Source organism: Callorhinus ursinus, unplaced genomic scaffold (genome assembly GCF_003265705.2).
Source record: "Callorhinus ursinus isolate GAN/ISIS: 27379988/994484 unplaced genomic scaffold, GSC_fseal_2.0 scaffold33, whole genome shotgun sequence".
NCBI classification, from domain to species: domain Eukaryota; kingdom Metazoa; phylum Chordata; class Mammalia; order Carnivora; family Otariidae; genus Callorhinus; species Callorhinus ursinus.
The window spans coordinates 14,514,893-14,541,002 of NW_027397095.1; the positions used below are offsets into that span (position 1 = coordinate 14,514,893).

Consider the following 26,110-nt stretch of genomic DNA (forward strand, 5'->3'; position numbering starts at 1 on the left):
TGTTATTAGAATCGGGCTTGGGGCTGGTGAAGTTCCGAGACTTCTTCTCAAGAGCCCCCAATGGGGCCTGCTAGTAATAAGGGGGCACCTTAGACACTAGCCAGGAGTTCTCCAGGGGCAGAACCTTGGACAAATCCTCCTCGGGGCCCCTTGTCTTTGGTTTTGAGAGTTTGAAGGCCATCTGTCCTGAACAGGAGACAGAAGAAAGCATGTCAGCTCCAGGTCAGCAAAGATTTTGTCTTGTTCATTACCATAGGCCCAATGCTTAGAATGGGGTGTGGCACACTGTAGATGTTTAACCAGTATTTGTTAAAGATCAAATCAGAGATTCTGATCCGCATCCAAATGACCATGGCAGAGACCAGTTCCTCAGATTCAAGTGTGCCATGAGGTTCAAATTGGAATGAACTAAATTGTGTGCTGAAGCCCAGGGAAAACCCAAATGATCAATTTTATCTCCTTAGGAATTCTAGGAAAGCAGTTCTAATCAGGGCTAGTTCTGTAGATTTTCTAATAATTCCCGAAGATCAATCTTGACAGGATTAAGATAAACAACCTGTTGGTTGTTATCAGTCAAGATCTGGTCCAGACAATTCCTGAAATGATAGGAGCAAGGATTATAGTTTGGATGCCAAGCCTAGACCTTAACCCCAAAATTCAACCTCCACAGGAACCAGACTTCCAAAGACAAGGCCAAAATCAAAACAAAGATCAGACTCAAAGAAGATTTATAGTTAGCATCAGTAGAGAGAGAACACCAGAATTCTGGTTTTGATCAAGCAAGCAGTTCAAAGTTTCTGTCTTTGTTTGGGGATTGGCAAAAGTGTGCCACCACCCAGAGCATGGCCCAAGGCTATTGGTCTTTGGTTTGCATAGGTACCAGAAGCGAAGACAGGGAGGAAGGAGATCTTTTCTTGGCTTGTTTTTTCATTTTGGGGTCTTAGTCTTTCAACCATGAAGCAAGAAGAGAACGCCAGTAATTTGGAGGAAAGCACACAAGTTTTAACTTTTTTCCTTCTACTCTCCTCCTTGGCAGCTCCCCTCACTGTGCCCACGCCACTCCAGCTACAGCCCCCCTCTTCTCCGGTCTGACACAATTTCTGCCGACTTTGAAGAAATCTCTGTTGACGAGGAGTCCCCACATAAGAAAACTTTACCACTCAAGGTCATGACATTGAAGGTGAGTGTTAGCCCCATCCGAAGTGGTAAGTTTGGTTGGGGGACACAGGTCAGAGGCATAATCTCTTGTACTCTCCTTCTGCTGTAGCTTAACATTAGGGGGCCATTTGGGGAAGAAGCAGCCATTTTTGACTTTTGATTTGTATGGTGGTTTACATTTTCTGTCCAATTCTACAAACCAAATAATTAGCACTTTAGTTTATAAGCTATGGAAGACAGTATTTCAGAAAACAATAAGAGTTTGCAGATGTTTTCAGTTATCTGGGGAAGAAAACAATGGAGATTTTTATGGAAGTAAAGCCTCTATGTTTTCGAAAGCCAAAATCTCAAAGGTTAGGGCACGTAGTATTGTTTGGTAGACACACACCCATACGAAAAATCATTTGACACATGAGAGGGCATGCATGTATGTGCATTTCAGACATCTAGGTTTGTCAATCAAATAATATCCATCAACAAGTGAAAAATTAGTAGATTGTGCCCATATCAATACTTCCATTCTCAACCTAATGTGTGGTTAATTTAATTGGTTGTTGTTGAACTTGAAAGGACTTTTAAAGGTTTTATTTATCTATTTATCTATCTATCCATCTACTTATTTATGAGAGAGAGCAGAGGCGCAGAGGGGGAGGGAGCAGGACAAACAGACTCTATGCTGAGCCCAACCCGGGGCTCGATCCCACCGGAGCTGAAACCTGAAGTCAGATGCTCAACCAGCTGAACCCCCCCCAGGCACCCCAAACTTGAAAGGACTTTTAAAGTGAAGTAGAGTTTAGAACAATTAACCTTGGGAACTAAAAAGTAAACAGAAAGGTAATTGATAATGAAGATAATTGGCGAGTCAGCACAAAACTGTTTCGATGTTAAAAGATCCTATGGAGGGAAGCAGCCCTCAGTTAGATGAGTCAACAACAACAAAAAAAGCAATCAAGTTAGGACAAACTTAAAGCACAGGCAGGTGGTAGGTGGATATGGATGCTCACTGATTTATGGATTTAGACTATATGTATTTTCTGCAGAATACCACTAAATCAGACAAATTAGTCTGAATTGGTAGAAGGATTGAATTAGATAATATTTTTACTGTGATAAAATACACATGACAAAATTTATCATGTTACAGTCTACAATTCAGTGGCATTAAGTTCATTCACAATGCAATGCAACCATCACCACTATCTAGTTCCCGAATAGTTTTGGTTCCCGAACAGAAGCCCCACATTTATCAGGCAGTCACTCATCATTCCTCCCTCCTCTCAGCCCCTGGCAACCACCAATCTGCTTTCTGCCTCTGGATTTGCCCATTCTGGATACTTCATATAAACATAATCATACAGTATATGGCCTTTTGCATATGGCTCCTTTCACTTAGTACAGTTTTTTTTGAGGTTCATCCATGTTGTAGTATTTCAATCCTTTTTGTGGCTGAATAATACTCCATTGTATGGATATACCGTATTTTGTTTAGCTATTCATCCACTGATGGACATTTGGGTCCTATCTACCTATTCGCTATTGTGCATAATGCTGCTCTGAACATTCGTATACAGTTTTTGTTTGAACACTTGTTTTCAAGTCTTTTGCATGCATACCTAAGAGCAGAATTGCTGGAGCACATGGTAATTCTATATTTAACTTTTTGAGGAACCACCAAACTGTTTTCCCCAGCAGCTACCCCACTTTACATTCCCCCCTGCTTAGGTATAAGTGTTCTGATTATCTCCAAATGCTAGCCAACACTTGTTACTTTCCATTTTTTTAAAAAAATAGTCATTCTAGTGGCTGTGAAGTGGTATCTCATTGTGGTCTTGGTTTGCATTTCCCTAGTGGCTAACGCTGTTAAGCATCTTTTCATATGCTTATTGGCCATTTGTTTATCTTTCTTTGGAGAAAGTTCTATTCAAGTACTTTGCCCATTTTTAATTGTGTTGTTTGTTTTTTTGTTGTTGAGTTATGAATTCTTTATATATTCTGGATACTTGACCCTTTTCAGATATATGATTTGCAAATACTTCACCCATTCTGTGAGTTGCCTTTTAATTCTTTCAAAAGAATAACATTTAAAAAAATATTTTAATTTTGATGAAATCCAATTTATTGATATTTTTTCCTTTTGGTACTTGTACTTTTGGTGTCATATCAAAGAGACCATTGCCCACTCTAAGATCATGAAAATTTACCCCTATGTTTTCTTCTAAAAGTTTTAGCTCTTATGTTTAGGTCTTTGATCCATTTTGAGTTCTTTTTTATATATGGTGTGAGATAGGGTCTAACTTCATTCTCTTGCACGTGGCTATCCAGTTGTCCCAGCACCATTTGTTGAAAAGACTATTGTTTCCTCCATTTAATGTTCTTGGCACGTTTGTTGCAAATCAGTTAACCACAGATGAATGGATTTATTTTTGGACTTTCAATTCTATTCCATTGATCTGTATGTCTCTGCTTATGTCAGTACCAACTGTCTTGATTACTGTAGCTTTGTAGTAAGTTTCAAAATCAGGAAGTGAGAATCCTCCTATTCTGTTCCTTTTTTTCTTTAAGATCGTTTAGGCTTTTTGGGGTCCCTTGCAATTCCATATCAGTTTTACAATAAGTTTTTCCATATCGTCTAAAGAGCACATTGGGAGCGGCGCCTGGGTGGCTCAGATGGTTAAGCGTCTGACTTCAGCTCAGGTCATGATCTCAGGGTCCTGGGACTGAGCCCCACGTCGGGTTCACTGCTCAGTGGGGAATCTGCTTCTCCCTCTGCCCCTCCCCCAGCTCATGCACACTCTCTCTCAAATAAGTAAAATCTTTAAAAAATTTTTTTTAAAAAAAGCACATTGGGATTTTGATAAGGATTGCATTGAATTTTTAGATCACTTTGGGCAGTATCACCATCTTAACATTAAGTCTTCCAATTCCATGAACACAGGATGTCTTCATTTATTTAGGTCTTTAATTTATTTTTTCTTTTTTTTTTTTAGGTCTTTAATTTCTTTCAGTGATGTTTTGTAGTTTATAGTGTACAAGTCTCACACCGCTTTGGTTAAACTTATTTCTAAGTATTTTATTCTTTTTGATGTCATTGTGAATGGAAGAGTTTTCCTAATTACCTTTTAAGATTGCTCATGCCCAGTGTATAGAAGTTTAACTGATTTTTGTTTGTTGATCCTGTATCTTTCAATTTTGATTAATTCATTTATTAGCTCTCCTAGATTTATAGGGATTCTTTAGAATTTCATTTTTGTTAATCTTTTAATTTCTTTTCTTCATATTATGTCTTTTTTATTGACCTCTCTGTATAAATTCACTTGATATTTTCTTTTGCTTTTATGAGAACGCAAAATCTATCTGGGAATTTTTTCCCCCAACCATTGTAATTTTCAGTTTTAGGAATTTCTATTTGGTTCCTTTTTTTATAGTTTCCGTTGCTCTTTGAAATTCCCCACCTGACTATCCAGTATAATTATATTGACTACAACTATACACACACACACACACACACACACACATATACATATATATAGTTTTCTATATATGAGATCATGTCATTTATATATAGAGATAGTTTTACTTCTTCCTTTCCAATTTGCATGCTTTTTGTTTCTTTTCCTTGCCTAATTGGCAAGAACTTCCAGTAGAATGTTGAATAAAAGTGCTAAGAGTGAACATCCTTGTCTTATTCTTGATCGTAGGGGGAAAGATTTCAGTCTTTCACCATTGCATATGATGTTAGCTATGGATTTTTCACATATGCTTTCTATCCCTAGTTTGTTAGGTGTTTTTAGCATGAAAAGGTATTGGATTTTGTCATATGCTTTTCTGCATCAATTGGGATGATCATGTTATTTTTGTCCTTCATTTTATTAATATGGTATATTATATTGAGTGATTTTCATATGCAAACCTCCTTGCAATCCTGGGGTAAAACCAAAGTCGTCATGCTATACAACTGCCTTAATATGCTGTTGGATTTGGTTTGCTAGCATTTTTGCATGTGTTTTTATGAGGGATATGGGTCTATGGTGTCCTTTTCTCATGATACCTTTATCTGGCTTTGGAATCATGGCAATGCTGGCCTTGCAAAATCAGGGTGTTCTCTCTTCCATTGTTTTTGAAATATTTCTTAAGGATTGGTGTGGATTATTCCTTAAAAGTTTGGTAGAATTCATCAGTGAGGCCATCTGGCCCTGGTCTTTTTTGTTGTTTTTGTTGGGAAGTTTTGATTACTGATTCAATCTCTTTACTTGTTATAGGTGAATTCAGATTTTCTATTTCTTCTTGGGTCAATTTTGATAATTTGGGTGTGTCTAGGAATGTATCCCTTTCCTCTAGGCTATCTAATTTGTTGATATACCAATGTATAGTATTGTCTTATAATTCTTTTTATTTAAGGTCAGTAGTGATTGTCCCCTTTCACTTCTGATTTTAGTAATTTGTGTCTTCTCTCTTTTTGCCTTAGTAAATCCGGCTAAAGATTGGTCAATTTTGTTTTACTTTTCAAGGAACCCACTTTGGTTTTATTGATTTTCTCTGTTGTTTCTCTATTCCATATTTTGTTATCTCTGCCTTAATCTTTATTATTTCCTTCCTTTTGCTAGCTTTGGGCTTAGTCTTCTCCCTCTGGTTCCTTACAGTGGAGAGTTAGGTTATTAATTTGTGATCTTTCTTCTTTGTTAACGTAGGCAATGTATATCTATACATTTCCAAGGACTGCTTTTACTGTATCACATACATTTTGTTGCGTTTTAGTTTTTATTCATGTCAAAGTATTTTCTAACTTTCCTTTTGATTTCTTCTTTGATCCATTGTTTGCTTACAGCTGTGTTGTTTAATTTCCACCTATTTGTGAATTTTCCAGCTTTCCTTCTGTTATTGATTGCTGGTTTCAATCCATTGTAGTTAGAGAAGATGCTTTGTATGATTTCCATCTTTTAAAATTTATTAAGACTTATTTTGTGGTCTCACATATGGTCGATCCAGAAGAATGTTCTATGTGTACTTCAGAAGAATATGTGTTATGCTCTTGCTGTACAGAATGTTCTCTCTCTATATATACACCTGTTAGGTTTACTTGGTTTATAGATTGTTTCAAGTCCTCTATTTCCTTATTGATCTTCTGTCTAGTTGTTTATTTACTTTGCAAATGGGATATTGAAGTCTGTAACTACTATTGTAGGACTATTTCTCTTTTCAATTCTGTCCATTTTTCTTCATGTATTTGGAGGGGACTGTTTGGGGTGTATATGCTTATGATTGTTCTTTCTTTCTGATAGATTGACCCTTTTATCAGTGTATTAGGTCAATATTGATCTTCTATAACAATTTTGAGTTAAAGTCTATTTTATCTGATATTGGTGTAGCCACCTGGCTCTTTTGGTTGCTATTTGCTTTGAATATCTTTTATCATCCTTTCGCTTTCGACTTATTTGTGTCTTTGGATTTAAAGGGAGTCTTTTGTGTACAGCATATAAAGAGATCATATTTATTAAATCCATCTTGCCAATTTTTACCTTTTGATTCGAGAATTTAATTTATTTACACTCATAGTTTACATTCATAGTAATCGCTAATAAGGAAGCACTTACTGCTGCCATTTTGCTCTTTTTTCCCTGCCTATCTTATATCTTTTTTTTTTCCCTCAGTTCCTCCACTGCCACCTTCTTTTGGATTTAATTGTTTTGTCTTAGTGTACCCATTTTCTTTTTTTTTTTTTAAAGATTTTACTTATTTATTTGAGAGAGAGGCAAAGAGAGCACAAGCAGGGGGAGGGGCAGAGGGCGAGGGAGAAGCAGGCTCCCCACCGAGCAGGGAGCCCGATGCGGGGCTCGATCCCAGGACCCTGAGATCATGACCTGAGCGGAAGGCAGATGCTTAACCGACTGAACCACCCAGGTGCCCCAGTGTACCCATTTTCATTCCCTTCTTATTTCCTTCTCTCTATATTTTTAAATTCTTTTCTTGGTATTTATCTTGGGGGTACAATTTTAAAAATTAGGTAACATTTGAAGACATAGGGTTTTTTTCTTTCTGTTAATTTGAGTAGGCTAACTATGTATTTTATAGGTCAATAAATAGAACTAAATTATTTATAGTCAACATTTCCAAGCATCAGTCTAAACATTTGCCCTGCTTGAATGTAACAAACTTTCTATTAGTAAGTTCAAGTACTCAGTCAGGTTGCTTGCAATAGGTTAAATGTTGGGCTGCCAGGCAGAAAGTCTCATCTTGGGCGGTGTGGTCAAACCCCTCCCACCCCCAGGCATGAGCGTTTCTTAGCTGTTTCTGCCACGCTTCCTGGTTCATTAGTTCACGGTGGTGAGCACGAGGAGGGCAGCAACGGTGGCATCCCGAGAAGCAGCTGTAATCCCCATCCCAACCAGATGTGCCGGCCTGGATGCTATTCTAAGCTTCCCATAAATTATGACCCCCAAGTAGTTCATCCCCAGAGGCTTTCCCACAAAGCCAGCTCCAACTGCCTTCTCGCTGAGGATCAACTAGGGAGCTAGGCGGAAAACCACATCATCCAAGGAGGGAAGTCAGACTGAAAGATAGCTGAGTCTCTGGGTGGGGGCGGGGGGTGTCTTGCCAAGCGGGCTGTTTTATTTTCCTCTCTAAGCTGCTGCCCCCTGCTGGTGGCAGAAGGAAACACGTTCTCTTTCAAGGACCCCAAGACCCGTAATAATTAAAATGGCAAAAAGTAGTGATAAAGGGAGAATTTTTTTTGAAGATTTTATTTATGTATTTGACAGAGAGAGGCACAGCGAGAGAGGGAACACAAGCAGGGGGAGTGGGAGGGGGAGAGGGAGGCCTCCCGCCGAGCAGGGAGCCTGATGGGGGACTCGATGCGGGGCTCGATGCGGGGCTCGATGCGGGGCTCGATCCCAGGACTCTAGGACCATGACCTGAACCAAAGGCAGACGCTTAACGACTGAGCCACCCAGGCGCCCCGAGAGAGAATTTTAAAAGGACACAGAAGACCTTTTACCCTAGGCTAGCTTTTTTCTTCAAACTCCTGGGGGCAGGATTGGAAGGATTGCCGGAAGCCTTGCTGTCTCCGCCTATTCCTTCCACATTTCCCTGAGTTGAGTTGCTTTTCCCGTTTGAGTTTTGGTTTAGCAAAACTTGCTGTTTCTTCCCTGAGTGATCTTCGTCTGGGGGCCTCCCAGCCCTCTGTCCCAGTTCAGGGGCTTCAGTTCTTTGAGCACAGGCCAGAGTGGCAATGAAGATGAACAGGTATCTCTGCAGAGCCTTTGTAACGTGAGTCACTGTGACTCTCCGCTCGACCTCAGCTCTAACCGCAACAGAGAGACGCAAGCCCAGGGCTCCCTCAGCAGGCAGTCTGCCTTAGCAGGGCCTGACTCACCCACCCCACGGACCATCTTTAGCCCCCACCCTTGGACCAGAGGATCTTCCTACTTAGCACTGCCCTGACTGACCCTCCCACTTTCCCAACCCGGCCCATCTTCATCTGTATTCCCTTATGAGTCGGTAGGATATTTTTCTTCAATATTGCTCTTCACGGGGAAAAAGAATTGTGTGGAAAAGAAGCCATGCGTATGCAGCCCAGTTGGTTTTCACTCTTGAGAAAGGGGTGTATCGGCTACTTAGGTGCTTAAAATTTGAGCTGATGAAACACCTGGGCTTTTGTCCCACTGCAGGATAAATGTCGCTATTGAACATGGTGGGGGTTAAGCAGTTACCAGTTGTTCCATCATATTGGCTCCTGAAGAGCTCACGTAGACGGCTGCAAGGCTGCCTCCTTGCCATGTCTCTCTTGCTTTACTCCTGATGGCCTACTCCATAATTCACCATTATTATTTACAAATCGGTCTCTGAAGCCCCGCGATATTATTTTTAGTTCTCCGATACTGCAAAAGGAGAGCATAATGCCCCCGTCGCCACTGTTGCATAGAAATTTGTAGCTTACAAAGTGATTTTGCACGTAGAGGTGCATTTGATTGTCTCAGGAACTCTGTACGATAGATGGGGAAGATAGCATTATTCCTGTTTTAGGTGGAAAAAAAACCAAACAAACAGGTTCAGAGAGCTGAAATGACTTGGTCAAGGCTACAGAGCCAACCGGAGACAGAGCTGGGATTCAAACCCAGGAGTCCTGCCTAAAGTCACAGGGCTTTTCACCAAACCATGTGGACTCCAGCAGCTCTTTCAATTTGTACAACCAACACCCATGACAGCAACAGCTGCTCACACTTCCTGAGACTTTCTTCTGTGAATGGCACTTCCCCTGGATTGCTGAATTCCACCCTTACAACAGCACACCGAATTGTATATTACTATTATCCCTTTTAGAGACGATGTTTTAGAGACACAGAGATATGTTTTAGAGACATAGAAACTGAGGCTCAAAGAGGTCAGGTAACTTGTCCCAGGTCAAACGGCTAATAAATGGCATGACTAGGACCTCAAATTCGGGCCTATTCAATTCCAAAGTTCATGTCCTTCCTTCTCCATACTAGTTAAGAACTTGAAGAGATGGCCAGAGGAAGGGGGGCGGGCTGCAGGGAATATGTGAAAGTCCACCTCCCAGAACTTTCTGATTGGCAAAATGGTGGCCACAACAGCTCTTATGAAACGGAGATTCCGAGTGAAGCAGCAGTTGTACGGGAATTCTCAGGAATGGGCACAGAAGCCCAATGACACACCCGGGAAATGAAAATCCTAATGGCCAAAATCGGGTCTCCTACCCTGTGTGCGTACGTCTTGGTAGAGAAGCGTCCGCTGAGGAACACTGTTCCCATCAAGAGCTGCTCCTCCTTCTGGAGAGCTTTCTATGGGACAGCTTTTGGGGCCCAATGCGTCATGAAATCTGGGCTGAAATAGCCACCAGGTCATGCCCTTATTTAAGACGTAACAGTGGGGGTTCTCCTTTGTTCCAAGAATCACCGAAAGTGCTCTCTAGCCTCCCTCAAGTGTTTCTTATCAAGACTTAAAAGAAAAGGGAGAGACCCTAGCATCATACAACAAAGAAACCATCAAAAAGATGACCAAAAGGGTGGATTATTGACTGAACTATTTTGCACTGGGTCTAGAAACTTGACAGAAGGGAAAGAGGGGAGCTAAAATGCGTTTTAATTTTCCAAAGAGCAGCCCTTATCTGAACTAACACAAAAGGGTATCCAGCACCACTACCAACCAGTGCTGAAGGATCCCTTCCTCTGGCCAGGTTCCTTCCCCAGGAAGATTCTGGGTTAGTAGGTGCCAGGCCTGGCACCTCTCCCGGATGTTGAGGCAAAAGGAGCTCATTTAACTCTAGCTGTTAATCAAAAGCTGTCTGTGCTAACTCCCCTCTAAAACACAAGAGAACGAATGAAAACATCTTGTCCTTCCTTAATAATATGCACACTGGGTAGAGAGAGGTGTGTTGGCTCTCAGAGTGCAGGAAGGGAGGGAAGGGGTTGCATGAGGGGAAGGAAAAGTAGAGAAAGGAGCCCCATTTCCTTCACTTGATTTTCTTTCAGAAACCTGCCAGGAAGGGATTAGGCTTGCTTTTCCTAGGTAGCTCATAAAATCCTCTGGTTGGCTCCTGCGGTAACTTTTCTAGGTTTCTCTTAACCAATATGGCTGAAAGAAAGGTAGGGCCTAAAGATGGGGCCCCACCTCCCAGAGGGAATCCAGATATTACTGGTTCCTGCTCTGAGGCAACCGGTGGGGTTATTTCGGGTTTTGCTGTGCTTCTGCTTGAAAATGAGAGCCTTTCTTGTCACACCAGAGAGTTAGGAGTGATTCACACCCAGGAAGACTCACTTGGAGAGCCTGTTAAGCCTATCGTCAGGCCCCTCCCCTGATAGTCTTATTCATCAGGTCTTGGTGTGTCCTTTAAAATATATTTTTTTCAACACTCCAGGTGATTCGGAGGCGTGGGGGAATCCCAGACCATACTTTCAGAAACACTGCCCAGAGTTCCAGAGGGTTTATTTGAATCATTTATTTAATGAACTGTTTATTTAATTCACTTCTGAGTTTAAGGGAAATTGTAAAATATACACACACTCTATACCCGTACGACATACTCTAACCTCAACAACAGAGATCCCCTTAGGGCTGTTTCGTGTGGCGATAATGCTTGATGGCTTTGCTCTCTTATTTTTAGCCCCCTTTCGAAGATAGCTGTGGGTCTGTGTTGAGATCTAATGCCCAGAGATTCCTTACCGAGAGTCCATCAAGCACGGGGAGACTAGTGGCTATTGTTAAGTTTGATGGACTCTTGGCTTAGGCTGTGGCTGGGAGCAGCTAAGCTCTCTCCTGCCCACACTCAGTCTGCCATTTGCCAGAATTTTGCTGAGCCTGATTTCTTTGTTTTGCTATAGAGTGAATTTCACCGAACAGCACTTTTGCCTATAGCGTTTACACTACAAGGTTTAGGATGCCAATCAAAGTGAAAAAAATTTTTAAATTCATTGTGCCTTTGCTTGTTGTCTAGGCATCACAAGTTTGTTTTCGTAGAAAGCCAGTTGCATGGGGCCCCTTTAGGGTTTCTGGATCGCCTCCTTGACTCTTTCCGTTTACCTTTTGGTGGAGCTAGTGAGGTTTCAGAAAGAGTAACTAAGATGATACAGAGAACCGAGGAGCTTTCGCTGGCAATTTCTCAGAAAGGCAACATCTGGTGGAAACTTTTAACATAATCAATTCACCGGTTCTGCAAATATTTATTGAGCAACCACTATGTACCAGCTCGGTTCTAGGTGTTAGGGATGCTCTAGTAAATAAAACAAATGAAAACACTTCTTCATGGAGTTTATAGTTGCCGTGGGGGATATGGACAATAAGCAAGATCAATAAGCAAAATACACAAGATATTAGTGGTAAAAAGTGCCAAGGAGAAAGAAAACAACACACGGAAGGGGATGATGATGTGTCAGGGTGGAGGGATGAAATTGTGACTGGGTCAGCCAGGGAAGGTGTCAGCGAGAAGGGGGCTTGTGTATGGAGACCTGAAGGAAGTGAGAGAGGCAGCCAGATGAACATGGGGGAAGAGCATGCCCGGCGGAAGGAACAGCAAGTGCAGATGCTCCAAGGGAAGGGCACGCATGCAATGTTTGAGGTACAGCAAACCAGCAGTGTGCCTGGAGCAGAAAGTGATAGGAGCCAGTCACAGAGGCGATGCGGGGAGACAGATCATGTGAGGTTGGCGGGAGTATAGACGTTGTCACCTAGTCCCCAAATACCAGAACCGTAAGACCGCCCTGCAGCCTGAGCACGTTTCAGAAGAACAAAACAAGAGACCCTACTCTGTACACTGAGTATTAAATGAACCATTCCTACAGATAACCCAAGCAAATATACAGTGCCCGGAAGAGGTGTTCTATAAATTCACGGATGAGAGTTGCATCAAGAAGTTAGAACTTCTGGGGGCCACTCCTAATTTTGCATGACTGACCCCACCAAAGATAACTAGCCTTCCTTCCCCTTTTTCCTAGAATCACAGACAGAACAGTCACCTGGATCTCTCATTGGCCTGACGCATTAGCACCAGGCATTGGAATCACAGATACCTGGTGCTGTGGAAAGCTAGTTTGGAAAGAGCTAGTGAGTGAACAGAGAGGGAGATTGTGTCCACCTGCTAAACTGTATCCTTCGCCATTGGTGTCCAGGAGAGAGGTGGCTCATCACCTGGCCTTCAGAGGGGCTCTCCTGACACAAATATTGGGAGCCTCTCAGGAGTGGGGGGTGCTCTGGCGTGTGTCTTTGAGGTGTAGAGAATGCTATGTCAAGATGCCCAGAGGAAACCAGTTTGAAGCTCCCACAGAGGAACTGAACTGGGAGCCCCGGGACCAGATAGTTTGGAGAGGTGGAGGCCAGCCATAATGAGGACAAGGTGACAGGCTCCATCCCCACCTCCTTGGGGGTGGGGGCACCCAGTTCCCCAGGGTCCTCCCATCAGCCTGGCGTCCTTGAACAGTAAATGGAAATAAAGTTAGTGTGCCATTTATGCAAACGCAGCTTTTTTAAAAAAAAAAATTCAATTAGCCAACATATGGTACATCATTAGTTGCAGGTGTAGAGTTCAATATCACACCCAGGGCTCGTCACATGCAAATGCAGCTTACAGACAAGCCCTCTTCCAGCCTGATTTTCTCCCCTCCACCCGGCCCTCCTGTGGAGAAACCCCACAGCCCTGACGGGCTTTTCTGACCGAGACTGTGCGTCTCACCCCAGTGGACCCCTCCTGTTAATTAAAAGGGGGTAAGGGACAAGAGAAAATGCAAATCCTCTGTCCTTGTAAACTCCATTAAGTGGTTGGGTTCCTGTCCTGAGGGGAAAGGGGAGCCCCTGAATCCTTTCTAAGCAGGGGAGCAACCTGGATTTCCTCTTTCTCATTTTCACCTACAAGGAACCCAGCGGAAGTGTGCACCTTGCCTCTAAGGAGCCTATTGACCAGAAGGGTCAATATTGCTGGAGGACAAGGGACAGTAGTTCATGAAGGATTTCTTCTTCATTTAATTTTTTAAAACATTCTTATTTATTCATTTGCCAGAGAGCGAGAGAGCACAAGCAGGGAGAGCGGCAGGCAGAGGGAGAAGCAGACTCCCCGCTGAGTGAGGAGCCCGATGCGGGGCTCGATCCCAGGACCCCGGGATCATGACCTGAGCCGAAGGCAGATGCTTAACCGACTGAGCCACCCAGGCGTCCCAAGGATTGCTTCTTTAGGAGTGCTTCAGCCAGAGAAGCTTCCAGCTTTCAGGACCAGTGACAGCATAAGGGGTTGACCCATTCCTTTTCTCCCCCTCTCTCCAGAGCTCCTTTGAGCCCTCACCTGGACCCATCCACTCACAGTCCTTGACCCCTTTTGCCATGATTGCCTCTCCCGGCAGCACTCAGCTGCCCATGAGTTTCAACACCCCAGCCACTACTAAGGACTGTTTGGATTCCTCAGCTGCTCGACACAAGATGGCTTTAAACCCCCAGAAACAAAAGAAGAAAAAGAAACCTCAAACCACTGTAAGTCCTTCAAGAGGCCTGGGAATAAACTCCCATGTAATAAGAGATGAGTTCCAACCTTCACAAACTGCTCCTAGGGGAGTGGTATGGTTTGAGGGATCTATGCCCTAAGTAAGGATGGTAAAGTCAAGGGCACTGTCCCAAGCTTGACACCAACCACCACCACCACCCCCCGCCCCAGAGAGGTGAGCAAACTTGCATCTAGTGGGTGGGATATCCTATCCACCTGGAATTTACACAAAAGGGACTGAAGAGAGCAGAAACAGTGACCTAAACCCCAGGAACTGCTTCTTGGCTTGGCATCTGGGAATTCACTCAACACTCTTTGTAGAGGACATTCAACTGTGGCCCAGATCAGGTTTCTTTTAATTATTAATGAGGTAAGACCCGTGAGCTACAAATTGTAGCACTGTTCACCTCCTTTGGAGGCCAGGCTTCCAGCAACTCCAAGCATTCAGAACTCAGCTATTAATACCCCCAGATATCTCTCAGTGTCTCATAGATATCCCAAAGTTGTGTCATGTGATTTTCTAGCAGACAGAGCTACATTGAGGCAGGCCAGTTATGTTAAAAACATGGCCACCAGACTGGGAGATCTGGCAACAAAGAGACGTGACCATTGATAGCAGAGAAAGATGGCAGAAATGATCTGAGACCATTTAGTAGAGGGATCCAGAACCTTGCCCACCTCAGTAAATCCCTCAGGGCCACACCCTATCACGGTCCAGTGTAATAGATCGTGTTTATTATTTATCCAAGCCATCAAGAAAAGTTTACCTGTGTTTCCTGATATCCGCTTAAGAAGATAGGGAAGTAATGCCTTTGGGAAAGATTTTTACTAAAAAGTAAAAGACGTTGGTGTTTAATTTTGATTTACTAAAAGATGTTGGTGTTTAAAAAGATGTGTCAGTTAGCTGGAAGATCTCACTTTGGTCAAACACCCAATCTCTCAGTGCCTCTGGGCTATAAGTAAGGGTTGTAGTCAGAACTGGAAGACACTAAAAGATTTTATTACATGGGAGTTTATTCCCAGGCCTCTTGAAGGACTTACAACCATTTTATAGGGAAGGACATTAAAGTACAAATAGTTGCCTAAGGTCACACACCCTGATGGTAGCAGAGCTGGGGCCAGAACCCAGTCTTGACTTCCAACCCCCCACTCTTTTCACCCCACCATGTTGCATCGAGCTCAGACACCTCAGTTTAGCTTTGAAAAGACAACAAGGGGCGCCTTGGTGCCTCAGTCGGTTAGGCGTCCGACTCTTGATTTTGGCTCACGTTCAGATCTCAGTGTCGTGAAATCGAGCCTCGCATCGGGCTCTGCACTCAGCAGGACGTTTGCTTGGGGTTCTCTCCCTCTCCCTCTGCCCCTCCCCTACTCTGTGCTTTCTTTCTCTCTCTCTAAAAAAAAACAAAAAAGAAAGAACAAAATACAAGTTGAAAAGAACAGTCAGCAGGACAGCACGTCCAGGAGGGAGCCCTCTGGTGGCCCTGAGAGGATCGCCTTGGTCCGTTGTCAAGCAGAAGGTGACCCGTTAGTATGCACTAAACCTTATATATGCATTATCACCTGGACGCCTCACCACAAACCTGGGAGATGGGGAATGTTGGCTAAGGGAAAAGTAGTATGAGCCTCTGACTCTCTTCCTTCTGCATAGCCTAATTAAGAAAAGGCCTGGGCAGGGCGCCTGGGTGGCTCAGTCGGCAAAGCGTCTGCCTCCGGCTCAGGTCATGATCTCAGGGTCCTGGGATCGAGCGCCACATCGGACTCCCTGCTCCGCAGGTAACCTGCTTCTCCCTCTCCCTCTGCCCCTCCCCTGGCTCATGCTATCTCTCTGTAGCTCTCTGTCTCAAATGAATAAATAACAATCTTAAAAAAGAAGAAGAAGAAGAAGAAGAAGAAGAGGCCTGGGCATCACTCTCTCAGAAGGTCAGGACATTTTCTTCCATGTGACTCTCTCCGACACATGGGTGAATATGAAAGGGTCCAGGACCATGTCTGACACAAAGGCTGCTGGCACTTGCTCCTTGCTTTGGCGTTTCTTAGGTCCCCCCTCACCCCTGATTTAGAGGTGGGGGCCTAGAGATGTAGAGATCGATGTGGGCATAGAGATGTAGAGAACAACCCGGTCAAGCTCACACGGTGAGTAAATGCTGGAGCAGATTTGAACCCAGGCCGGTCTCACCTCATTCACTCAAAAATAAATTCCTTTGTGCTGAATGTGTTTGCACGGGCACTTTGAGTGGGAGCGGAATGAGTAGGACATTTGTCTTCAGACGCGTGTCACAGAGGCTCACACAGAGCAGCTTCCCGCCGCTGTTCGGTGCAGTGTCCCTCAAACGTTTCCAAAGCTGCCCCGTAAGCATCCGTATACCTTGTTTATAGTAAACCAACTTCAACCCTTTCAGCGTAAAGGCTGAACCCTTCATCATCTTCTCTCTTCTTGCCCAGCAAAACCCCAATCTTCTTTCTTCTCTGGAGCCGGAAAGACCTAATTCATGCTTCCACTGAATTCCCTGAAAAGAAGCCGAATGGGATTTGAGTTTGGCTCCCAGATCTGGCAAAACAAATTTGGGAGTTCCAAATAGGATTGCCGTCAGGCCCCACAGGCCCACTTTCAGACTGACGGCCTTGTAGTGTGGTTCTGCGGTTTTCGGGGAGTTGCAGCAAACCAGCCAGAGATCAGAAGCTTCCAATCTAGGTGAATCACTCCCAACAGGTAAAATAATGATCACTTCCAGTGAGTAAAATGATCAGCAAGGGGATGAATGCCATTGGAAATCATTTCTGTGGTTAATGATACTGTTATGTTCCCAGCAGAGCCCTTTGGAGATCGAGGACTTTTTTTTTTTTTTTTCCCTGATGTCATCTCCTTCGGCAACCACTCAGGGGTGGGTGGGAAACACTTTCCTTCTGAAGCTCTTTTTTCCGTCTTTCAGGGGAAAGCAAAGCAAGAGGAGCCCACCCTTCTAGTGGTTTCTGGAGAAGAGAAGAGTACAACCATACCAAAAGAAGCTGACAAAAAGAAGCTGAAAAAAGACAGCGCAGGTTGGCACATCCCCACCCTCATTCAGAAACGTGTATGATGGGCTTAATCGCTGTGTGAGAGGAGCTATAGAATATGATTTACCTAGGCTGCTGCCTGTCCCTGGTACCCTCTGAGAGCTTTCAGTTTAAGATGCGTATCAAAGGGGTCCAGCTTCCTCCATCTAAACTGCCCGACTCATACCATTGCCCCATGTGTGGGATCAAGGTAAAAGATTATGCCCGGATCGCTATTTTGTCGAAATGAATTTCCAACCAGAGAGGTGTGTAGCTCTTGCTTGTTTGTAAGCTTGTCTAATCCTCTCTAAGGCTAAGGTGTATCTGAGGGTGGCCAATGAGTCCCCTTTCAGTGTCCCCTGAACACCAGAACCAGACAATAATAACAGAATTAGCTCAAAACTAGTTTTTTAAGGTCGCTCTTCTCTTCCAGTAGAGAGAAAAAGGTCTTGTGATTACAGTGAGACCAGTTCCCATATCCACAGGCGAAGTGGGCTCAGGCAGCTGTGGACACATGTCCTTGGCAACCAACACCTACCAAATCCCCCAAACCACAAATACCACTGGGATGAAAATCTGGGTGTGTGTATGTGTGTGTGTGTGTGCATGGAGATGTTGGTTCCAGCCGATGGCCACCTAATTTCAAGCAATACTTGATAAAACAAAATTCCAGTTCCACAGTTAAGTTGAGCAGTTATTTCATATTTTTTTGCCACAAAGGATTTCACATGTGGGTTCAAAAAAAGGATATCCCTAAACACATTTTTCCATGGAAACTCACAAAACCACAAAACTGTCCCGAAACATACACACACAGAAGAAAACAAAATGAAATTTAAATTTACTTTCTTTTTAAACGTTTCCTCTTATTGTTTTTAATAGTTGTCCCTTTTACACACAGAGGATAGAAGAGATCCGGTGTCCGTGGGGGCAGATACTTGGGTTTTCCATAAATGGGAGTGGTTTGGAGTGCAGCCAGCTACGCCCAGTGCCCTACCGCTGGATAGGAAACCACTAGATGGAGGTCTGGGATGCACTGAATGATGAGGCAGAGGAGGCAGTGATCCTTCCCGGGGATGGGGGGGGTGGGGAGGGTAGGGGGTGTGTGATCAAACTGAGTCCCTCAGCAAAAGTACTAGAGAGGAGAGGGGCACTCTGTGTCACCGCTGCCTTGCATTTGACCTGAAGGCTGTATGGACTGATGTCATTGTTAAGGCTTTCCAAGAATTGCTTTGCCTGTATATTGCATCAGATTCATTTAAGACAAGAGAGTAAAAAGCAAAAGAAAAGGGGGTCACAATCTTACCTCCCAGATAACCTCCCCCCCCGTTGACACCTTTCTAAAAAGTAAAGCAATGCCCGCACACGATGTGAAAATTAAATAGAATCAAGTAAAAAATATAAATATTAATTAGAAAGTAAAATTCCCCTCTGTCCAGCCCCAGTCAGTTTCCTAAAGGGTGATATTGTTACAGGTTAAAAAATTGCCTTTTTTTTTTAAAGCTTTTTATTTATTTATTTGACACAGAGACACAGCGAGAGAGGGAACACAAGCAGGGGGAGTGGGAGAGGGAGAAGCAGGCTTCCCGCCGAGCAGGGAGCCCGATGCGGGGCTCGATCCCAGGACCCTGGGATCATGGCCTGAGCCGAAGGCAGACACTTAACGACTGAGCCACCCAGGCGCCCCCCAAAACGTCCTTTTAACATGTCTCCCGCCTAACGGTGGACCAGACTATCGATTTGCTGTCGATGAGCCGACCTTGTAATCGGTTCGTAAAATTGGGATTTCACTTGGATTTAAACATTTCCAACTGCAGAGGCTAATAGTGACCAAGTCGCCAACTCTCTTCTGAATAGCTGCTTCGTTATACGGAGGAAGTCAGTGGTGAATAGGTACCCACAGGGCCCGGGGGCAGAATCCTCTTATTTTAGGAAGTCCGAAGCATGCATATTTTTTTCTTTTCCTTATTTCTGTTGGGTACAGGTGTCTCAAGCCTGAAGCAGAGCAAGGGAACTGAAATTTCTTATAAGGAGACAGCAGACCAGGCTGCAGGAGCGGACGCTGCGGGGAGTCAGAGCTCCCCATTGTCAGGAGCGCACGGAAGACGTCGCCCCCAAAAAGGATCAAGTGCTTCGGGATCGAGTGAGTGTGCGCCCAGTGGAAGCAGCCTTAAGCAGTCCATTCGAGGGCTTGGCCTAGCTGAGAGGGCTGGGTCCCCGCCTGCCGAGAAGCCTGCCGGAGAGTGTCTTCTCTGGAACCTGTCTCTGGAGCGCCAAGTCAGGGAGCCGCCCACCACTCCGCAGGCAGAACGCGCTACCCCTCAGGAGCTGCTTCCAGATCAAGATGACAACGGAAAGAGAAAGGCTGGGGCAGATTTGGACGCCGGAAAAGGCCCGGTGTCCCAAGCTGTACCGGAAGACACGGCAGAGTCCGTGGTCGGTGGCCCGTCGCCGTGCCACGAAGATGGGGCCTCCGGAGGCGAGCAGCCAGAAGCCAGAGCTGCTCGTTCATCGGCGGCGGAAAGCCTTTCTCCAACCCCGGACGATGTCCTCTTCTCAGGGGCCATTGAGTCTCAAGTGTTCATGGATCCTTCTCAGATGCAGTCTGAAGGGGAAGAAGCTTTCAGCTTTGATGTGCAAGCGAGCAATTTGAAAATGGCGTCAGTTCAAGATATCCCCGCTGTCTGCAGAGAGAAGTCTCCCGGAAACGTCCTCCTGGCCTTCGCCGCGAGCATTTCAGGTCCGGCAAGTGCTGTGGCGGAGGGAGGCAGGTCTGCGGAGAGGCTGCCTTCCAGAAGCCTCGCCTGGGCGGCTGAAGAAGCGTCCTCGGATCCAGAGGGTGCTTCCGAGGAGGAGAGCGGTTCGGGGCAGCAGCTGCTTCCCAGGCCTTCTTCCCAGGCCCTGGGGAAGCCTGCCGATGACCGACAAGTCTTCACCGAGTCGGAAAGCTCGGCCGCGCGAGCGAGCGGCCCTGAGCTGCAGCTGGCTGCGGGCTACTCTCCCCCGGCCTTCGGGAAGCGGGCGGCGGAAGCGGCGTCCGCGGATGCAGCGAGTCCTTTGGAGGAGGAGAGCGGGGTGTCGCGGCAGCCGGCTCCCACACACCCCTCCCAGTCCTTGGGGAAGCCTGACGGTGACCAGGAGACCACAGACTCAAAAAGTTCTGGGGACTCGGGCAGTTCTGACGAGCGGCTGACGCCCACCTGTGCCGCGCAGGCCTTGCAGGGGCCCGAGGACAAAGGCCGCACAGACCCCCACGGTCACGTGGAGAAGAAGCACAACAGTGCTGGCGCCTGGAGCGGCTCCGAGGAGGACGTGCCTCCCAGGCCGCCTTCCCAGGCCTCGGGGCAGCCCGCAGACCAACAGCACGGCGCCTCGGGTGCGAAGCACCTCCCCGAGGAGTGGGGGGTGTCCGTGGGGCGGCTCGCTCTGACCTTTTCGAGGCCGATCCTTCAGCAGCAAGCGGCCTCGGGGTCGGCGAGGCCCGCGGGCCCTCCCCGGAGCAGCCCCGCGGAGCCGGCGCCCGCCCGGCAGCCCGTCCAGTCCTGGCGGAGCCCTCAGGCTGAGCAGCAGGCGCCCGCGGACCCCGCGGGCGCCGCCGTGCAGTGGGCCATTGCTCTGGAGCCGCCGCCGCCGCCGCCGCCGCCGCCGCCCAGAATCTCGTCTAAGCGCCTGCTCAGGCCTTGGCCTGAGCACGCCGTCTGCAAAGGTCCAGAAATGGCTGCCGCCGTCGGGGTGACTTCTGTGGACCTGCCGCCGCCGACGCCGCCCCCGCCGCCCCCGAGACCGCATTCTCAGCCGCCGCTGGACCCCATCGCCGAGCAGGCGACCCGGGAGGACCCCGAGTCCCCGGCTGTGGAGGGGAGCATTTCGGCGGAGCTGCCGCCGTCCCGCCGTCCCTGCCAGGCGGTCGTGAGACCCGTCATTGAGCAGCAGGGGTGCCTGGGTGTCGAAGGCGCTGTGGTCGAAAAGAACGCCCCTGGGCAGCCGCCGCCGCTGCCCGGATATGATGCTCAGCCCCCGACGCGCCCTCTGGTCCCGCCACGGGCCTCTGCCAGTCCCGAAAGCCCGGCAGCTTCTGCGGAGCCTCTGCCTCTCAAAGTGCTTGCCCAGGCCTCGTTGAAGGCCGGAGTGGAACCGAATGTGTCCTCGGGTCCGGAGGGCGCCGCCGCGGAGAAGGCCATTTCAGGGGAGCCGCCGCTCCCCCCAGATTCTGCTGCGTCCTTGACAAATCCTAAGGCCCCGCAAGCATCCGAGACGGCTGTCGGGGAGGGCCCGTCCGTGGAGCCGCCGCCCAGAGGCCCCGCCCAGCCCTCGGTGACGCCGAAAGTCCAGCCGCAGCCCTGCCCGCTGGCCGCAGTGGGAGCTTCGGCTGCCACCGCCGAGCCCGCCCTGGGTCCCGCCCTGAGTCCCGCCCTCGGCCCCGCCCCGGCGCCGGGCCCGGCGTCCCCCAGAAGCGTCTACCAGTCCTGGCTGAGCTCCTCGGGCGAGCACGAGGGCTCCGTGAGTGCCCAGAGCGCTGCTCTGGAGTGGGGCATTTCTCTGGAGCCGCTGCCCCCGCCGCCCCCGCCGCCCCCGCTGCCTCCCAGAAAGCCTTCTCAGAACCCCAGGAGGCAGGGAGGGGAGCGAGCAGCCTCCTGGCGGTCGGCGAGCGCTCCTCCAGAACCGGACGCTCCTCCAGCACCCGGCGCTCCCGCGGCCGTCGCCGCGCGGAAGCCTCCCAGATGCGCTTTCCAGTCCCGGGGGAACACAAAAGTCAAGCAGCCCGTCTCCGAGGCCCTAGAGCGCGCCGAGGCCCTGAGGATCATGGCTATGGAGCAGCGGCACTCTCTCCGAAGGTCTTCTCAGGCCCTGACCGCAGCGGTGGTCAAGCCTCCGGCCTCCGCAGCTCCAGAGAGGGCTGCCACCGAGGAAGATGCTTCTGCAGAGCCGCTGCCTTCCAGGCAGCCTTCCCAGTCCCCGGGGAGATGCAAAGGGCAGCAAATGTCGTCCAGTTGTGAGAGTGCTCACGCCGAGGCGGCCGTGTCTGGGAAGCCAGTGCCTTCCAAGTATCCTACCCAGGTCTCATCCAGGTCCAAGGTTCAGGAGATGTCCTCCCGTCTAGAGAATACCGCTGCGGAAGGAGACTCGGCTGAGAAACCGCCGGTGCCCAGGCATCCTTCCCGGTCGTTTGTGAAGTTTATGGCAGAACAAGTTTTTTCTGAGGGCCCTGCCCATCCTCCATCTGCGAATCAACTTTCCAAAGCTCTGTTGAGGTCTAAAGTCCAGTACCCAGCTTCCTCGGGCCCAGGGAATGCCAGTACCGGGGGAGGCATCTCGTCGAAGCTGCTGCCTACAGCACGCCCTTTACAGCCCCCGGGGGGGCCTGAAGGCCCCAGAGCGGTTCTCCCACATTCAGAGAGTGCCCCCGCGAAGCCCAAGCAGAGCAGTTACAAGGAGCTGCTGCCGCCCGGACACCTGTCCCCGGCACCGGTGAAGCTCGCGTCCCGGCAAGTCTCCTCCCTGCTCTCTCAGGGCTCTCCTGAAATACAGAAGCGCTCCAAAGAGCGGCTGCCTTCCAGAGGCCTTCCCCAGGCCAAGGAGGGGGCCGAATTGCAGCCCCAGCTTTTCTCCCCAGGCCCCGCGAGTGCCCCTGCAGGTTGGAGCAGGTCTGAGGAGTGCCGGCCTCAGCAGCCTGGACGCACTCCCCAGGCACCGGCCAAGCCCGAACGTCCGCCCCAGGTCCGGCCAGGTTCCGCGAGGGCTGCCGCTGAGGGCGCCCTGTCTGAGAGCCGCCCCGGCAGCTGGGCCCCACCAAGAGGCCCGGCTTCTCTGAGCAAGACCAAGAAACATCGCCAAGGCCCTGAAGACCTCATTAAGAATAGCCTGCCTCCCTCTACCAAACCCGTGAGGCTCAGCACGGCTCCTACCAGGCAGGCATCCACTGCTGGGGGCACTTACTCCAAGGGGGAAGGTCTCGAGAGCGGCGATCAAAGTAACAGCCACGCAAACGTATCCACCGGTGGGTCTGGTGTTGAAACCCTTTTTGGAGTTCGCCTGAGAAAAGTCCCTTCCTTGAAGAAGCACAAGAGTGAGAAACAAGATGACCTTACCAAGCTTTCTTCGCTCTCCTTGGGTCCGGTTTCATCTTCCACATGTAAAGAACAGCCAATCGGAAGAAGCGTTTCCCAGGGGCTCCTGGGCACTGCAGAGAACCCCGCCACAGCATCTGACATGCTGGAGAAGCAACAGAGCAGGCCCAAATCCGAAAGCATGGCCAAGAAGCAACCCATCTACAAGGTCCCAGGTGAGACTTCCTCTTTCCAGACGGCAAGGAGGTACCAAGTGGAGGGAAGAACTAGAGATCAAAGTCTTGAATGGAGGAAGTCTGCTCTAGCCTCACCTGCTGAGTATTTGCTTTGATAGGGGCCAGCTTGTGGATTTTAGGAGCAGGATGGTGCCCCATTCTGGCTTAGTGGATCTGGAGATGGTTAATTTTGAGTCTTCCCTGTCCCAGGGACATCCATCCATCCACATTCTGTGATGGACACACGACCATCTGCCTATTCCTTCTGTGCACCTTCCCTTTGGATGGAATTTTATACCTTTCTCAAAATACTTGGACAGGTATTATGCTCCCCACCCTCCTCCCACGACGCCACGTGGTTTTTAAAAGCCAGCTCATTAGTAGAGCACTACATTCAGACTCGCAGCTTGAAATCTTAATTTGCTGTAAATGCTTATACTTCCAAAGCTGCTTCCCATGCCTGAAATGTCTAAGAATCCAGAGCTAGGTGATCTTTCGAGCACTGATCTCTCTCAAAACCTTTGTACCTTCACACTGACCAACCCTGGTCTTTATGCCTAGAACCACACCCGTGAAACCACGCACTTGCACGAGGGAATGTGTAGCGTCAAATGCTATAAGATACTCTTTGGACTTCGAGGAATGTCATCAGTAGCCTGAGCCTCTGGCCTCGTGGGAGTTTTCCCAGCCCACCTGGCCACCCTGGTCCTACCGTGATTTGGGGATACGAAGAGGGATGGATGAGGGAGGGCGAGGGACCAGTTAGAGGATGGTACGCAAACGCTGATCTACGCAAGGAGCTCCTGCCTTGCTAGGTTGTGGGGATGGCACCAAAGAAGGGGGCCCTTTTCGATGGGATCTCTGTTCATTTTCATCTGGCAATTAACAAGGATGCCATCTGGTACATTAGTGTGGGTAGGCCCCGGCCCGGCTCGAGACCCTGCCTGCCTCACTTCGGTTCTAACCACTCTCCTTCCTTTCTCAGGAAAGGTTCTTGGTCGACAGTCAGATTATGCCGCCTCAGAGCCAGCTTGGATAACCATGGTAAAGCAGAGGCAGAAGAGCTCCCAGGCCTACATTCCTAAGAAAGAGGCAAAAACCAAGAACAAACCTGGAGCCAAGCCTGAGGCCAAAGAGCCTAGACATGGGGGAGAACCTGTGGCAGCCCACAAAACACTCCAGAAGGTCACTAGAGTTGGTTGACTAAGCTTGCGTCGGGAACTCTGCCAAGCCTGCAGCTCCCCACCTCTTTGGGTGCACTAATCAAGGCAGGGGGACTCTTCCCCGGGGAAGAGTTGTGCCTGGTACTCAGAAAATAACGTGCCCGGCTTTATGCTCTGAAAGGGTTTGTGGAAAGTAATGAGTAGGAGAAGGTTCCGTAAAGCAAACCCTGTCCTGAATATTCTAGAGCAGGATTCCATGAAATCGGTTGAGCAGTGAGGAATAAGTTATAGAAAAAACCCCCAAAGGTAACCACTGGGATGAGAATTGAGTAACTATCCTTACAGGCGTTTTATGCCTATGACTATACGTATGTATTGAAGAAGATATAAAGGGAATCAAACTAGAGGGCGCCTGGGTGGCTCAGTCGTTAAGTGTCTGCCTTCAGCTCAGGTCATGATCCCGAGGTCCTGAGATCGAGCCCCACATCGAGCCCCACATCGGGCTCCCTGCTCGGCGGGAAGCCTGCTTCTCCCTCTCCCACTCCTGCTGCCCTGCTTGTGTTCCTGCTCTCGCTCTCTCTGTCTCTGTCAAATAAATAAATAAAATCTTTATAAAAAAAAGGGGGGGGAGTCAAACTATACATACTATTTTTCATTTGACATCTCATCTCTGGGCACCTGTTCATACCATCCATAACGATTGACCTTATAAAGGTAATGCTTGATATTTGGGGCTTTGCATATTGGTTGGCTTTGGTGTGGCACCTGCCTACAGGTGAGAAGCAAGGTTACGTGATGAACTAGACTAACGGTCCCACCTGTGGATCAGGGTTGACGGGATGGTGTCTTGCTTCCAACGTCCCATTTGCGATGTCTTTGGAGGTGCTGGAATGAGAGCCCCTCTTGTCAAAACCGCAGAACACTGACCTAAGGAAACATATCACATTTACATACCAAAAGATATGTCTAAGTTCCTGTATTGTTGGCTGCTTACTGTAACTGTCGAGGGATCAACATTAGGATCTGCTTAACTCTACTTGAAAGATTTTTTTCATTTTCATCATTAGTATTTTTATGGGAGCAGGAGATACAGGGGCAAAGCGCACCTTGGCTAAAGCTTTCGTCAGGGGAAAATGCACCAGGGTATATAAACTCAGTAATTTAGACCAGTTGTGGCGAGGTGCATTTGAAAAGCTTAAACTGTACAATTCTGGAAAGACCTGTAGCTACGTCTCTTTCTGGTGGAAGGAGTGCAAGTCAGAGGTCAACAGTTTTGGTAAGTGAGATCCTGTGGAACTCACTTCAATTCCTTGATAAGATTTGTTCGTAACCCCCACATTCTGGTAGCTTGTTTTTAAGTGTTGGTAGTGTGTTAGGGAAAAGGTTGTTCTCAGGTTAAATAATTATGTTAACCTGTTTACACTATTTGTATCATTTGATGGCCTTTTCTTCCAGATCTCAAAGGTGGTAGACTTGAACCAGCTGAGGTTTTGTGAA

General features: G+C 47.7%; 1 protein-coding gene across 2 annotated transcripts in view; it reads left to right on the top strand.

Annotated features, from left to right (window-relative positions):
- Positions 1-26,110, top strand: part of KIAA1210 (KIAA1210 ortholog) — a 65,663-nt gene that overhangs the window by 36,411 nt on the left and 3,142 nt on the right. For both annotated transcript variants that reach the window (XM_073879219.1, XM_025852635.2), the window contains exons 6-9: positions 1,037-1,180; positions 17,065-17,173; positions 19,152-23,450; positions 24,436-24,635. In XM_073879219.1, the coding sequence (XP_073735320.1) occupies positions 1,037-1,180; positions 17,065-17,173; positions 19,152-23,450; positions 24,436-24,635 (4,752 nt within the window). The remainder of the gene's footprint in view (positions 1-1,036; positions 1,181-17,064; positions 17,174-19,151; positions 23,451-24,435; positions 24,636-26,110) is intronic.